Source organism: Somniosus microcephalus, chromosome 24 (genome assembly GCF_052327205.1).
Source record: "Somniosus microcephalus isolate GS21.2 chromosome 24, FLI_Smic_1.0, whole genome shotgun sequence".
NCBI lineage: Eukaryota > Metazoa > Chordata > Chondrichthyes > Squaliformes > Somniosidae > Somniosus > Somniosus microcephalus.
The window spans coordinates 64,166,657-64,182,268 of record NC_141010.1 but is presented as its reverse complement, the minus strand read 5'-3'; the positions used below and the strand labels follow the sequence as shown (position 1 = coordinate 64,182,268).

The 15,612-nt window shown below is 45.9% G+C and overlaps 1 protein-coding gene across 2 annotated transcripts in view; it reads left to right on the top strand.

The window, feature by feature from the left end:
* kansl1b (KAT8 regulatory NSL complex subunit 1b) overlaps positions 1-15,408 on the top strand; it is a 223,926-nt gene extending 208,518 nt beyond the window's left edge. For both annotated transcript variants that reach the window (XM_085966680.1, XM_085966679.1), the window contains exons 12-16: positions 507-628; positions 2,399-2,465; positions 2,576-2,694; positions 7,905-8,157; positions 11,808-15,408. In XM_085966680.1, coding sequence (XP_085822806.1) covers positions 507-628; positions 2,399-2,465; positions 2,576-2,694; positions 7,905-8,157; positions 11,808-12,029 — 783 coding nt within the window. In that variant the 3' untranslated portion in view covers positions 12,030-15,408. The remainder of the gene's footprint in view (positions 1-506; positions 629-2,398; positions 2,466-2,575; positions 2,695-7,904; positions 8,158-11,807) is intronic.
* Positions 15,409-15,612: the final 204 nt, after the last annotated feature.

The following is a 15,612-nucleotide window of genomic DNA, read 5'->3' as shown; positions in this document are numbered from 1 at the left end:
CCTGTTGGCTGTGAGAGCCCTACATGAAGTGGGTTTTGGGTTCTCAGTTCCCAGTAGTCCGAGATCACAAGGATGCTGTTACGGGAAATTACGGATACAGTTTTTGGTGCTCATTTCCTCCCACTCTTGCTGGGACACGGTGTCAAGCTCCCAATACTTGGCCAAGTAGCAGTGGGGTTGCTGTTCTGACACTGTTGCAGTGAATTAGAAGGGAGCTTTTCTATGTGTCTAAAGCCTGGCAGTGCTTGATGCTGACGGGGAGGAGGCTGAGAATAAGGGTGGCAAATTGTTACTGTTACCCCCTCCAGCACTGACATCCCTCAACTTGGTAAAACACAAAAGTTAACCCACCCTCTTTCTCCCGCCTTCCCTCCAAAAAGAATCATTAACTCAAATAAAATCTTGCTGGAACCCCATACCGGAGGTTAATTTGCTGATGTATATCTGTGTGGCCCAAAGCACCTTTGGTACATTGCAATGTTTTTGACTTTCTTTTCTCATAACAGCTGGCAGCCAGGAGGAGAAGGACAGAAAGTTCCTTTGACATTAACAATATTGTGATCCCGATGTCTGTTGCTGCAACGACCCGTGTGGAGAAGCTTCAGTATAAGGAGATCTTGACACCGAGGTATGTATTCAGGGTTTGTTCAACGTCTTGTAATATAATTGGGATTCAGCAGATGTTGAGTTGGAGCAGGATGGGAATGGGTGAGGCAGATTCACAGCTGGCACAGTTGGAGTAAGCACGGGGGGAAATGCGAGGATGGGTTTGGAGTGCTTGTGTGTAAATGCACAGAGCGTGGTAAATAAGGTCGGTGAGCTGCAGGCACAAATTGCCACATGGAGTTGTGATATAGCGGCACTAACGGAGACCTGGCCCTCCCAAGGGGAGGATTGGGAACTTCATATTCCTGGCTACAAAGTATTCAAAATAATCCAAACCAAAATTAATTGGCACTTGGAAAAATATGGGTTAATAAATGACAGCCAGCACTGATTTGTTAAAGGCAAATCGTGTTTGACTAACTTGATTGAGTTCTTTGATGAAATAACAACGAGGGTTGATGTGCAGATGGACTTTCAAAGGCCACATAATAGACTTGCTCGCAGAATTAAAGCCCAAGGGATTAAAGGGGCAGTGGCAGTGTGGATCCAAAATCGGCTAAGGGACAGAAAGCAGAGAGTCGTGGTGAACGGTTATTTTACAGACTGGAGGGAGGTGTACAGTGGTGTTCCCCAGGGGTCAGTATTAGGACCACTGCTCTTTTTGATTTATATTAATGACCGGGATTTGGGTATACAGGCCATAATTTCAAAATTTCATTTGCAGATGAGACAAAACTCGGTCATGTAAACAAAGTCTGTAAACAATGAATGGAATCAGAAGGACATAAACAGGCTGGTGAAATGGGCAGACAAATGGCAGAGGACATTTAACACAGAAGTGGGAAGTGTTACATTTTAGTGGGAAGAATGAGATGGGGCAATAAGAACTAAATGATACAGTTTTAAAGGGGTTACAGGAACCGAGATCTGGGGGGTTATATGTACACAAATCTTTGGAAGTGGCAGGACAAGTTGATACGACTGTTTAAAAAGCATATGGTATCCTCAGATTTATTAATTGAGGCATAGAGTACAAAAGCAAGGAAATGATACTAAACCTTTAAGTTTTTGGTTAGGCCCCAGCTGGAGTATGGTGGTCAGTTCTGAGTGCCACATTTTAGGAAAGCTGTCAAGGGCTTGGAGAGGGTACAGAGCAGATTTACTAGTAGGTTACCAGGGATGAGGGACTTCAGTTATGTGAAGAGACTGGAGAAGCTGCGATTGTTCTCCGAGCAGAGACGATTAAGAGAAGATTTAATCGAGGAGTTCAAAGTTGTGAGGTTTTTGTCGGTCTGTGGGGGAAAAGGCAGGGGAGTGGGACTACCTGGATAGTTCTTTCAAATAGCATGATGGGCCAAATGGCCTCCTGCTGTGCTGTATCATTCTCAGATTCTAAAGGGATTGTGAGGAGGTCCTGATCTGTAGGGTTTTTGGTGGTCTTGGTGTGATGCAGACCATGGTTCCTTCAGATCTGCGAGACAGTGCACAGGATATGACCCCTAACTGCAGAAGATTTTTATTTTAATAAGATAACATTTGTTGTACTATGTAGCAGTGCTTGACCATAGGGATGTGAGCGGGTCGTGGCGCGGGGGGATGGGGTCGTGGCGCGGGGGGGATGGGGGCGCGGCGCGATGAGGTCGCGGAGGGATCGGGGCCACGGCGCGGAGGGGTCGGGCGCGGCGGCGCGGAGGGATCGGGTTGGGGCGCGGCACGGAGGGATCAGTTTGCGCTGTTAATGTGAAAATGTTATGTGCGACCTGCGAGTAATTGTCTTTACTTCCCCCTCTAGCTGGCGTGTAGTGGATGTGAAAGCTGATTTAACAAATCACAGACTCAGTGAAGAGGACCATGAGGAGGTAGGGCTTTACAGCTATATTGCAAAAAAAACAAAGCCCTCTGCAGTGCAGTGTTCACTCAATTTGAACAGAACGGTTTTAACAATGCAGAAATATTGCATCTGTTTTAGATGGAAGATTTTTCAGATGCAGTGATTGGGTCTCGACATGCAAAGTACGAGGAGTTTGAACGTTCCCGGTGGACAACATGGTCAGCATCCCCAGTCAGTGCACAGAGGCGCGGAAGCAGGTATTGATCAGCATTGGGCAGAGCTGCGGCCTCGTGCTTTGCTTGTTGTAATGGTCTGTGAGGGGAGGGGGGTGCCTTGATTTGCTGACTTTTGGGTTATCATATCCAATCCTGTAGCCAAGAGCTGACAGTGTAACTTACTCCTAGAAAGCTATCTGTGGGTGAGCAGAGTGTATTAGCGGGTGATATAGCCTCTTTTACCTCCCTACCCCACAGTGGAAGATCCTGGTCTCTACTTGGCTCCTGACTAAGACTGGAAAGTTTATTTATGGGGATTGCTAAGTGTAGGCCCAGGTCCTTGCTCCATGCTGGAGTGTAGATTTGGAAAACTTTAACTTTGGTGTGAAATTATCTTCAAAATCCTGAAAGATATAAAAGACTCGAGGTCCAGGCAGTGTTCGTAGGAACAGGAGGAGGCCATTCAACTCCTTGAGCATGTTCTGCCGTTTGATTCGATCATGGCTGTATACTAACTCCATCTACCCGCCTTGCTTTCATAACCCTTAATACCCTCACCCAGCAAAAATCAATCAATCTCAGTTTTGAAACTTTCACTTAACCCCCAGCATCAACAGCTTTTTGGGGGAGAGAGTTCCAGATTTCCACCTCCCTTTGTGTGAAGACGTGCTTCCTGACATCACCCCTGAACGGCCTGGCTCTAATTTTAAGGTGATGCCTCCTTGCTCTGAACTCACCCACCAGAGGAAATAGTTTCCCTCTATCTACCCTATCAACTCCTTTAATCATCTTAAACACGTCCGTTAGATCACCCCTTAATCATAGAATGTGCAGCACAGAAACAGGCCATTTGACCCGGTGTTTATGCTCCACACGAGCCTCCTCCCACCCATCTTCATCTCCCCCTAGCAACATATCCTTCGATTCCTTTCTCCCTCGTGTTTATCCAGCTTCCCCTTAAATGCATCCGTGCTATTCGCCTCGACTATTCCTTGTGGCAGCGAGTTCCACATTCTCACCACTCTGTGTAAAGAGGTTTTTCCTGAATTCATTATTGGATTTATTAGTGACTCTTATATTTCTGGCCCTGAGTTCTGGTCTCCCCTGCAAGTGGAAACGTCTTCTCTGTGTCTACCCTATTAAACTATTTCATAATCTTGAAGACCTCTATCAGGTCACCCCTCAGTCTTTTTTCTAGAGGAAGGAGCCCTAGCCTGTTAGGCTATACCTATCAGGAAAGATTTTCAGTTCTGGTATAATTCTAGTAAAAAAAAAAAAAAATTTGCACCTTCTCCAGTGCCTCTCTATCCTTTTTATATAATACAATAAAGACCAGAACTGTTCACAGTACTCTGTGTGGTCTAACCAAGGCTCTGTACATGTTTAAGATAACTTCTCTGCTTTTCAATTTTATCCCTCTAGAAATCAGGCCCGTGTTTGTTTACATTTTTTATGACCTTATGAACCCGTGTCGCTACTTTTAATTGTAATACTTTTAAAGATCCCTTTGTCTTCTACCCCATTTAGACTTATTTTCCAAGGACTTCCTACCAAAATGTACTACCTTACATTTATCTATGTTGAACTTCATTTGCCAATTACATGCCCATTCTGCATGTCTCCCTGTATTTTGTCGCAGTCGTCCTTTGTATTAACGACACCCCACAATTTGTCGTCCGTCCACAAATTTTGAAATTGTACTTCTGATTCCCAAGTTCAAATCATTTATGTAAATGGTGAACAGTGGTCCCAACGCCGATCCTTGTGAAACACCGCTTCCCACCTTTTGCCAGTCTGAGTCACTCCCTTTAACCCCTTCTCTCTATCTCTCCTGTTTTGTAGCCAGCTCGCTATCCATTCTGCTACTTGTCCCCTGATTCCACATGTTCTGACCGCAGTCATGAGTCTACTGTGTGGTACCTTATCAAAGGCCTTTTGAAAATTCAAATATATTGCATTACCCTTGTCTACTCTTTCTGTTACTTCAAAGAATTCAGTAAGGTTGGCCTTCCCTTTTGGAATTGTGCTGACTAATCTATTTTATTTTCAGATTCTGGATGTTCTTCTATTACATTTTTGAGTAAGGTTTCTATTATCTTTCCTACCTCCAACATTAAGCTAATTGGTCTACAGTTCCCTGAACTTGTTCTATCTCCCTTTTTAAATATTGGAATCACATTAGGTGTCCACCTCTAGCACTTTTCCCTTTGCTAATGAATTTTTATATATGCTATCTCTTCCCTAACTTCTTTTAATATGCACGGATGCAATCCATCCGGATCAGGGGTTTTATCCTCTTAGTTTGAATAGTTTATCAATTATCTCCCCCTTTGTATCTTGATAGCTTTTTTGATCTCTTCTAGTGTCATGTCCACCCTGTTTGCCTAAGTATTTACTAGGGAGACTAAGTAATTATTCAATATTTCTGCCATTTCGCTGTCATTACCTGTGAGTTTATCGTGTGTTTCCCTTCGTGGCCCTATCCCTATCCTGATTTGTCTTTTGTTATTTATGTGTCTATAGAATACTTTACTATTTATTTTTATGTTCCTTGATAATTTAATTTTGTAGTTTTTCTTTCCCTTCCTAATTGTTTTTTGACTTTCCTAACCTTTTCGTATTCCCTTTTATCATCCTCCTTTGTTGTCTGTGTACTGAGTATGCCCTTTTCTTCAGTTTCAATTTTGCCCTTATTTCTTTATCCATCCATGGTGTACCATTATTTTTAGTTTTCCTTGCACTTCCTGGTATTTTACCCTGATCCTTTACTGTGAAGACCAATCAAAGTAACTATTTAGTAAGACTTCCATTTCCTGATTTCCAATTACAATATCACCTGCGTCTGTCATTAAGGGGCCACATCACTCTTCGCCACCCTCTTTCTCTTAATATATTGGTAAAAATCTTTAGTGTTCTTGATAGCCCTTGCAAGCTTTTTTTCGTATTCCCTTTTGCAGCTCTTACCACTCCTTTGTATCCCTTTGCTGTTTTTTATATCTCTCCTAGTACTCTTGTTTATCAGGATTGTTTAATTGCACACAGAGCTCTTGCCCTTTAGTGGCATGTACACGTCTTGTATTCTACCAAATTATTTTCTGAACATCCGTAGTTTTATCAGTTAGTTCTTGGATGAAGGGACCGAAGGTATGGTTGCAAAATTTGCTGATGACACAAAGATAGGTAGGAAAGTAAATTGTGACTAGGATATAAGGAGGCTACAAGGGGATATAGATAGGTTAAGTGAGTGGGCAAAGATCTGGCAAATGGAGTATGTGGGAAAATGTGAAATTGTCCATTTTGGCAGGAAGAATAAAAAAGAAGCATATTATCTAAATGGTGAGCGATTGCAGAGCTCTGAGATGCAGAGGGATCTGGGTGTCCCAGTGCATGAATCACAAAAGGTTAGTATGCAGGTACAGCAAGTAATTAGGAAAGCTAATAGAATGTTATTGTTTATTGCGAGTGAAATTGAATACAAAAGTAGGGAGGTTATGCTTCAGTTATACAGGGCATTGGGGAGACCCCATCTGGAGTACTGTGTAAGGAAGGATGTAAATGCGTTGGAAGCAGTTCAGAGAAGGTTTACTAGACTAATACCTGGAATGGGCGGCTTGTCTTATGAGGAAAGGTTGGACAGGCTAGGCTTGTATCCGCTGGAGTTTAGAAGAGTAAGAGGTGACTTGATTGAAACATATAAGATCCTGAGGGTCTGGACAGGGTGGATGTGGAGAGGATGTTTCCTCTTGTGGGAGAATCTAGAACTAGGGGTCACTGTTTAAAAATAAAGGGGTCGCCCATTTAAGACAGAGATGAGGAGAAATTTCTTTCTCAGAGGGTGGTGAGTCTTTGGAACTCTCTTCCTCAGAGGGCGGTGGAAGCAGAGTCTTTGAATATTTTTAAGGCAGAGGTCGATAGATTCTTGATGAGCAAGGGGGTGAAAGGTTATCGGGGGTAGGCGGGAATGTGGAGTAATCGGATCAGCCATGATCTGATTGAATGGCGGAGCAGGCTCGAGTGGCCTACTCCTGCTCCTAGTTTGTATGTAGTTCTGTTGTGATCAATTTCTGCCTGATTCCTCCAAAGTCAACCTTACCTAAATTTAAAACTTTGGTTCGTGACTCATCCTTCTCCCTTTTGAACCTAATAGTGAATTCAATCATATTATGGTCATTGTTAGCTCAGTGTTCCCTTACCATTAGATTGTTGACTACTTCAGGCAAGTTATTCATCACGAAATCTAGTATTGCTTGTTCTCTTGGCTCAAGAACATATTGGCCCTGAATTTCTGATTTACCAGGCGTAAGAATTTGACAGTCATTCAGCGGGTGGAGGTTGTGCAAAAAGCGCAGCTCTCCACCCGCACAGGCACTTTCCTTGGGCATGCGGATGATCTGTCAAGAGAATTATTGATAGATCGCAAGTGCCTGTTTTCAGCGCGTGCGCAGCACATGCCTGAAATTGGCACTTGTGCGGCCCCTATGGGCGCGTACGCACCCGTAGGGGCTGCAGAATCCGGCCCATTGTTTAAGCTGTCCCAAATACACAAGACATTCGTTGCCTTTGGGACTCGAGCTGTTATACTTCCCCAGTCTATGTGAAAATTAAAGTCTCCCTTTATAACTACTCTGATCTCTGCGTTTATGCATCCTGCTACTTTATCACTGCTGCCTGGAGGGCTCGAGACAACTCCCACCAAAGTCTTGCATCCTGTTCTATTCCTCTGTTCTACCCATAGCGTTTCTACTGCCTGCTCACCTTAACTTGTATCCCCCCTTTCTAATGTCCCTTGTCAATTTTTGCTGCTCCATCTCCTTTTCCAATTTCCGTGTCCTTTCTAAAGACCTTATAACCTGGTGTGATTATCTGCCAGTCATGCCCAGCTTGTAGCTGGGTCTCCGTGATGGCCACTACGTCAGACCCTTTAAGCTGAATTTACGCTTCTAATTCACTTGTTTTATTTTTTATGCGACATGCATTCAGGTATGGAACTTTTAATTGGGCAACAGATCCTATGCCCTGATGTTGTTTTTAATACACACTTTAACTTCTTGCACTCCTTGAAAATAAAACAGTAGTGATAAAATTGTTATTTTTGTTCTTTGCTATTTTTTCTGAACCTAAAGCCCTTCTTACCGTTAACACTATTGATAACCTGGACTTTGCTCTCATCCCTCGGCTGTCTGAGTCAGGGATCTTTCTTGTAGGCAAAATGACTGTGATGTGATGAGTTTTTTTAATTTCCCAAACCACAGATCTTACAAATCAACAGATGAACATTCCACCCCTCAGCCTGGCAGCACAAACCCTTCGACCCCTCAACCTGCCTCCCCTGATGTCAGCTTCCACAGTCTGGGAGACTTGCCCCTCACACCCTCACCTTGCAGCCCTTCTGCACCTCCCATCAGCCCAGACACGCTTTATTCTTCTCTTTCTCGAGACAGTGCTGGACGGGTTTCAAATGAGGATACACGCTGTTCAACCCCAGATATTGGTCACGAAGAACAGGTGAGAATGAACAGTCAAATCAGGAGTGAAATATTGTACTGTTTAAAAATCTAACTGATCTAATGTCTGACATCAAGGTATTGAGATAATGGCGATAGCCCATCTGTCCCTGGCAGATTTCTTACCATACCAGAGGTCCCCAGGCCCAGATGAACCGGGCATTGAGCCTAAGGACAGAGGGTGGCATATGTTACACACCTGTTTGAGAGAATGGGTCAAGTCGGTAAATTATAGGGCAGTTGGTCTTACTTTGGTTGTGGCAGAACTTCTCCAGTCCATGATACGGGATGGAATTAATTACTTGGGCCGTTCTGGGGCAGTCAGCATTGATTTGTGAAGGACAGATCATCCATGCCTAATTTGCATTTTTGAGGAAGTTACAATGCACGGATAAAAAGAATGCAGTGGATGTTGTACATGTGGATTTTGAAATGGCATTTGATAGGTGCTGCATCAGAGATTTGTGAAACTTTAGGCACATGGTCCCCGCATGGTCAGAGAGGTAAAAACAGGGGTTCTTCATTTGGCAGATGTGGATAGGGCACTGCCCTGCCGATCAGTTCCGAGGCCTCTCTCCGTTTCCCTTTTATATAAATGATTTGGCCACAGGTTCAAGAGGAGTGAAATTGAAGTTTGCTGATGATCCCAAATTAGTGGGAAAGGCAAACTGAGGAAGAAGGCATCAGGACATAAGTTAGCAGAGTGGGCAGACAGGTGGCAGATGCAGAGAAATGTGAAGTGCATTTTGGGAAAAAGAACAGTGAAACAAAATGGTAAGATTCTGAACAGCGGAGGAGCAGAGAGATTGAGGACAGCAGATTTAGGAGGCCAGATAGGAAATGTCATAAAGATAAATGGGGTTCTGGGTTTTATACCTCGGGGCATTGAATATAAAGGTAAGATCGAACTTGCATTTGCAGTATATCGTGTTCTTCATGTCGCCAATTTCCAAACAGCAAGGCCCACAAACAGCAGTGAGAGAAATGACCAGGTAATCTGGTGGTGACATTGACCTTTGGGACTAACTGGAACGCTCGTTCAAAGAGCTGGCACAAGCACGATGGGCCAAATGGCCTCCTTGTGTGCGCTCTCATTCTATGCATGTTGGCCAGGATACCAGAAGAACCACCCCTGTTGCTCTTCGAATAGCGGAATGGGATCGTTTACAGCCACCTGAGAGGACAGACAGGGCCTCGGTTTAACATCTCATCCGAAAGATGGGGCCTTAGACAGTGCAGTACTGCACTGAAGTGTCGGCCTAGATTATGTGCTTAAATCTCTGGATTGGGACTTTAACCCAGAACTTTCTGACTCGGGCAAGAGTGCTGCCAAAAAGGTTGACAAAAACAAGGAAGTGATGAGAACATAAGAAATAGGAGCAGGAGTCGGCCATTCAGCCCTTCGAGCCTGCTCTGCCATTCAATAAGACCATGGCTGATCTTCTACCTCAACTCCACTTTCCTGTACTATCCCCATGTCCCTTGATTACCTTAATATCCAAAAATCTATCGATCTCTGCCTTGAATATACTCAACGACTGAGCCTCCACAGGCCTCTGGGGGAGAGAATTCCAAAGATTCACAACCTTCTGAGTGAAGAAATTCCTCCTCATCTCGGTCTTAAATGGCCGACCCCTTATTCTGAGACACTTCCCCCTGGTTCTAGACTCCCCAGCCAATTCAACAAATGTTGAATTTGTATAAGATATTAGTCAGGCCACAGTTAAAGTACTATGTGCAGTTCTGGGCAACCCATTATAGGAAGGGCATTAGAACCATGAAAAGAAAACGGAAGATTCATTCGAATTATACCAGGAATGAGACTTTATAGTTGTGTAGAAGCTCAAAAAGCTGTTTCATTTAAAAATAAAAACTAATCGGCATTGTCAAAATCATGAAAGATGTTGAGAGAGTCAACCGTGAAAGGTGTTTCAACTGGGTGGTAAATGGGTAATGAGGGGACACAAGCTGAGGATTATCACTGGAAGAACGAAGGGGGAAGTTGGGTGAAATATTTTAAGAAGGATGTCAAGGCCATGGAGAAGATGCAGAAGAGATTCACGGATATCCGGGATCTGAGGTTTTATTTCCAACGAGAGAAGCTGGGGTGTTTTTCACGAGAACAAAGAATATTAAGAGGCGATCTGATAGAGGTGTTAAAAAATTATTAAAGTGTTTTGATAAAGTAAATCAGGAAAAAGTTATCTCCGCTGGTTGAGAATCAGTAACTCAAGCGCATAAATTTAAGATCACCGAAGAGAAGGGAGAAGTTAGGAATTTTTTTACACAGGATTGTTTGGACGTGGAATGCCCTGACAAACTGTAGTGGAAGCAGAATCTGTAATAGGTGTAAAAGGAAAATGGATAAATCATTGAAAGGGGAAGGGGGTTAAGTGGTTAGCTGGAGCCAGCACAGGTACAGTGCACTGAGTGGCTGATTCCTGTGCAGTAATATTCTGCTGGCAGCTGTCGTAAATTGAATTGTTACACTGATAGAGCCCTCTCCTGTGTTTAGTTGGATAGAGCTGTATGATGCATCCTCCTGCTGAGTCTGGATATGAGCCATGTTGTGGCAGGACATGCACACTTGAGATTTTGAATATGGTCTATTCCTTTCATCTGTTGGACTGACAAAGACATATCATTGGGACCAGGAAGGATCCCTGAGCCCATCCAGTCACACTTTCCTGATAAGCGGCCCAGAGCTGGGAAAAATGCAAACCCCTTTCAACAGAGTTTACGCTGGGAGCTTCTGTTAGTTAGTTGTGGTGGCATCACGCTCAGCGTGGTGTCCCCATTGCTGCTCTCGTGGCCATTTTGCTCAGTTTGTGTTGTTGAGCTACCCAGGGCTTTCACCAACGCTGCCCTCCTAACTTTCTGCCCTGTCGTTCAGGGAATCGCCTGATCTCCCCTTGTCTTTCTTCACTACAACTTAGTGGAGCATTCAAGCCACCATGTGAGGAATTGTGGTGCCAACCCATGTCCTGTGATTTTGCGGCACACTGCACCCTTCCTAATGCTGTACGATCTTTGTTAAAGCATGCTGAATGATTGTGTTTCTTAACTTTTAAACTTCATTGCTCATCAAAAGTGAGTCTTGGAGAATGTAATACTTTCAATTTCAGACACCCAGACACCATCAAACACTCCCAGGGCAGGTACAGCACGGGGTGGATACAGAGTAAAGCTCCCCCTACACTGTCCCACCAAACACTCCCAGGGCAGGTACAGCACGGGTTAGATACAGAGCAAAGCTCCCCCTACACTGCCAAGAATGTTTCTGAGCCATTTTCAGTAGTGCACCTATGTGCCATTTTTCCATTTCTAACACTAGCCATTCTATGGTCCCTGAGTGAATTTTGCAATCCAAACTGCACTATGGCTGCCCAAATTCATTTTATAATTTATATCACGGGTTTAGCACAAATATCAAATCAACTTTTATTGTCATTGTTAGTGCATATATCTCAATCCTTTGTACATAGCATATTTTAGATTGTTTAAAGAAAGAGGAAGGTTTTGTCCCATCAGTCCAGGCTGGGCAGAAGTGAAAGACAAGTGTCTAGCCCATTGTATTGGTCCGTCCCGGTGAGTATGTGTCATGGCGGAGTACTGTGGTGTTTCTAATACCCGTCTCTGCCTTCATTCCAGACTGTTCAACCGTGGGAGAAGCGAACATTCCCACTGACGTGTGATCCTGGGACTGAGCGCCAGAGTCGAGCTGAAACCAGCCACAGACAGACCAGAAACAGTCGCCGATCATCTGGAGGCTGCAGCAGAGGAAGCAAGGAAGCGGAGAATGGCGCACTGTCCTCGGTTCAGCACGATGACAAACAGAGACATTCTGTACCTCTGCGGCTCGCTCACAGATAAAAAAAAAATTAGTGGCAACTACACTTTGTTCTCGACGTTTGATATTCAAACATCACCCAAACAAAATTCACAGTTTTTAGTGAATTTAGAGTCCATTTTAGATAGCTTTCTTAGGTTAAACTTTGTCACCGGCCACAGTTATCACGATGAAAAGGTTAGTTTGGCAAGTTAGATTCTAGGGTAAAAGCTGGATTGACTGATACTTCAGGCATTGGCCTATATCAATAGACCTGTACATTAAGTTGCTAACTTCATTTGGTTGCGTGTAGTGATTATCGATCCCTTAAATCAACAGTGGAGTACGCAGACAGTTGGTAATGTTCAAAAGCAGTCCTGTTTCACAAGCGGTTTTGTTCCTGTTCTGCCATCTTGTCAGGGGCTAAGATGAGTAACCCTTCACTCTGAAGAAAACTGCATCACTTCCTACTTTGAGCTTAGGAGTGAGCACCAACCATAGTGCACCTGTGCCAACAGCTCCACCCTGGCTGGGCATTCATTTCAATCAAACCCTGTCGAGATTTGAATTGGATTTATTCTAGACTTGGTGAGTTGCTGTGTGCCTGAGCTAGCTGGGTTCAAAGGGGAAGCAGATTGCTGTGAAATTGTGACTATTTTGCAGGGTTGGATGTATCTGTCCTCTGCCTGCTGCTTCCTGCTCCTTACTGGTTCATGCCTTTAGCTTTGAAACTACTGCTGAGTGGCAACCTGGGACCAGGTGTTTGGTTAAGAGTTGGCAATTTGAAAGAGGATATAGGATTTGTGGTCAAATCCCAATGGGGGGACAGGGTGTCGTGTCTGCCTCAGGTGCCTGTGTTAGGCTAAGGACGGGGCTGAAACAGCAATAAATGTACAGATAATATTCCGTTTCTAGCATCTCAGTCAAATTACCTTCCTCTTTAAAGAGCTCAGAACCTTTGAGGCTGCTTCATCTCCCTTGTGTCAAAGCATGCGACAGCTGTGCAGATTTCTTGAGGAGAAGTTGGGGCCAGAGTTGGGTGTTGTGCTTACAGATGTATTCTCACTGCAGAAGATGTACAGACAGAACTTGGCAAAATCAGCAGCAACCAAGCATACATATTACAATCGATCCCAATCTGAATTACTGGTAGCAAGTTATGCTGAGCAATGGATTCCTTGCTGAAATAATCAAAGATTTAATATTCTCCATATATAACTCCAATTTGGCACTTGATCAGGATATTGAGTCACTTGGAGTGCAGGAACACGGGGCTCCAGCAGTTTATGTAAATCCCTTCCATACAAAAACTAGGGGCGACTTGAGAGCGAGTTTAAAATGTTCGATTTTAAAAGCCAAGTACAGCATATCCCCTCCACAGGGGCTGTAATGTCATAGTCTAAAAGGGTAAGCGAGCACTGGAAATGTGCAGCAGGCCAGTCGGCACCTGAAAGAGAAGAGGCAGGTTGTTTTGGATGGTGACCTGCCATAATAGCTCCAAGCACAACAATAACCTGCCGCCTTTTTCTCGCATGCCTTCATTATCAAGTGGCAGTCTCGTCCTTCGGCCCCCACCGCCTGGCATAATGTTAGTGGAGATTCAACCCCCCAACGTCACCAACTCTGTGGTGGATTGATATATTTACTGGCAGCCTACATGAGTAGAGGAGACTCGAGCCCTGCACTCTGATCTCCTCCTTTGAACAGTACCAGTCCCCTTCCCCCTGGATGGAGATTGGAGACACTCCAGTCTAAGTGCTACCTTACTTCAACATCCTTGTTTTCCATTTTCTGGCAATAGAGGTTAGTATTAAACACACCGCCCATAGTGCGATATTGGGAGGAAGTAACAACTGTTCACGCAGAGTATCGATGACAAGTGGACATTGACTTCCACCTAAAATGGGACTTGGTACCGAGTGATTTTCAGTTACTCCTCATACCAGTCCTTTGGGGGAAGGATCCCTCCATCTGCTGTTCAGTGTTTGGTGTATTTTAAGTGCTACTCTGCAGGAACACATCGTTCTTTAAAACCGGCAGTTGGCAAAACAAATGGCTCATCTTCTGTGTGGTGCCGATGAATTCCTTGCCAAGCCTCATTTCAATGTGGCTGCGGTCTGTGCCTGGGTCAGCAGCTAGCAAGCTGCAATAAAAGCCAAACTCCCAAAATAAATCTTCTAAAGGGCAGATGTCTAGGTGCCCACCATTCTGCTCCCTTATCCTGGTGCAGAGATAGTGGTGCCAGTGTGTGGCAGCACTCTGCTCATTTACAGGTCAGATTGGTGTAACCCGTTCCCACGTTCATTGAGCTGGAGGTGGGGTTTGCGGGGGGGCGGGGTGGGGGAGAGGAGAGAGAGAGAGAAGGTCAGAGGCTGGGTAAACTGTCTTCCCCATGAGAGGGAGACAAACTCAGGGGATCCACCGTCTGAAACTAGTTTTGTCCACAACCTGCTGGTCAGTTGCAGTGAGAATTTGCCTTGGTTATGGGATGGGATTGGAGTGGAGGGAATGGAAAGCGAACTTGTGCTCCACAGCACAGCACTCGTAATGGAAGAGCGCAGTGTACACGGTTTGACTGGGGCGATTCACTCGAGCACTACCTGAATCAGACCGTGTCGCACAGTTCGCCTCTGTGAGCCGCCGACACTCAGCATGTCCATTTGGTTTGGGCCAACCTGACCAGTGCCACAATGGTGGCAATAACATTTAACTGTGCGTTTAATCAAGGCTCTGTTACTTGTTGAAACTGGAAAAGATTGATGCAAGGTGCAGGATTTATGTTGAGTTACTGAGTTTTTCAATACTGCAAAAAAAAATCAGGGAAACCTGATAAGATCTGTGGTTTGCCAAAGAAAAGATTTTACTAAACCGTAATCAGAAATGGGTCTTATCAGGGTTGAGCAGCAGCATTCAAATAACCCAACTACGGCTCCGTTTTCTGCAGAGTGCTAAAATTCTTCTGTTTTTAACAGTTTCCCCGAGTGTGACTGTGTCGTGCGAGGGGCGCGGATGTGACTGGTGCGAGGGGCGCGGGTGTGGCTGGTGCGAGGGGCGCGGGTGTGGCTGGTGCGAGGGGCGCGGGTGTGGCTGGTGCGAGGGGCGCGGGTGTGGCTGGTGCGAGGGGCGCGGGTGTGGCTGGTGCGAGGGGCGCGGGTGTGGCTGGTGCGAGGGGCGCGGGTGTGGCTGGTGCGAGGGGCGCGGGTGTGGCTGGTGCGAGGGGCGCGGGTGTGGCTGGTGCGAGGGTGTGGCTGGTGCGAGGGGCGCGGGTGTGGCTGGTGCGAGGGGCGCGGGTGTGGCTGGTGCGAGGGGCGCGGGTGTGGCTGGTGCGAGGGGCGCGGGTGTGGCTGGTGCGAGGGGCGCGGCTGTGGCTGGTGCGAGGGGCGCGGCTGTGGCTGGTGCGAGGGGCGCGGCTGTGGCTGGTGCGAGGGGCGCGGCTGGTGCGAGGGGCGCGGCTGTGGCTGGTGCGAGGGGCGCGGCTGTGGCTGGTGCGAGGGGCGCGGCTGGGGCGAGGGCCGCGGGCGCGGCTGGGGCGAGGGCCGCGGGTGTGGCTGGGGCGAGGGCCGCGGCTGGGGCGAGGGGTGCGGCTGGGGCGAGGGGCGCGGCTGGGGTGAGGGGTGCGGCTGAGGC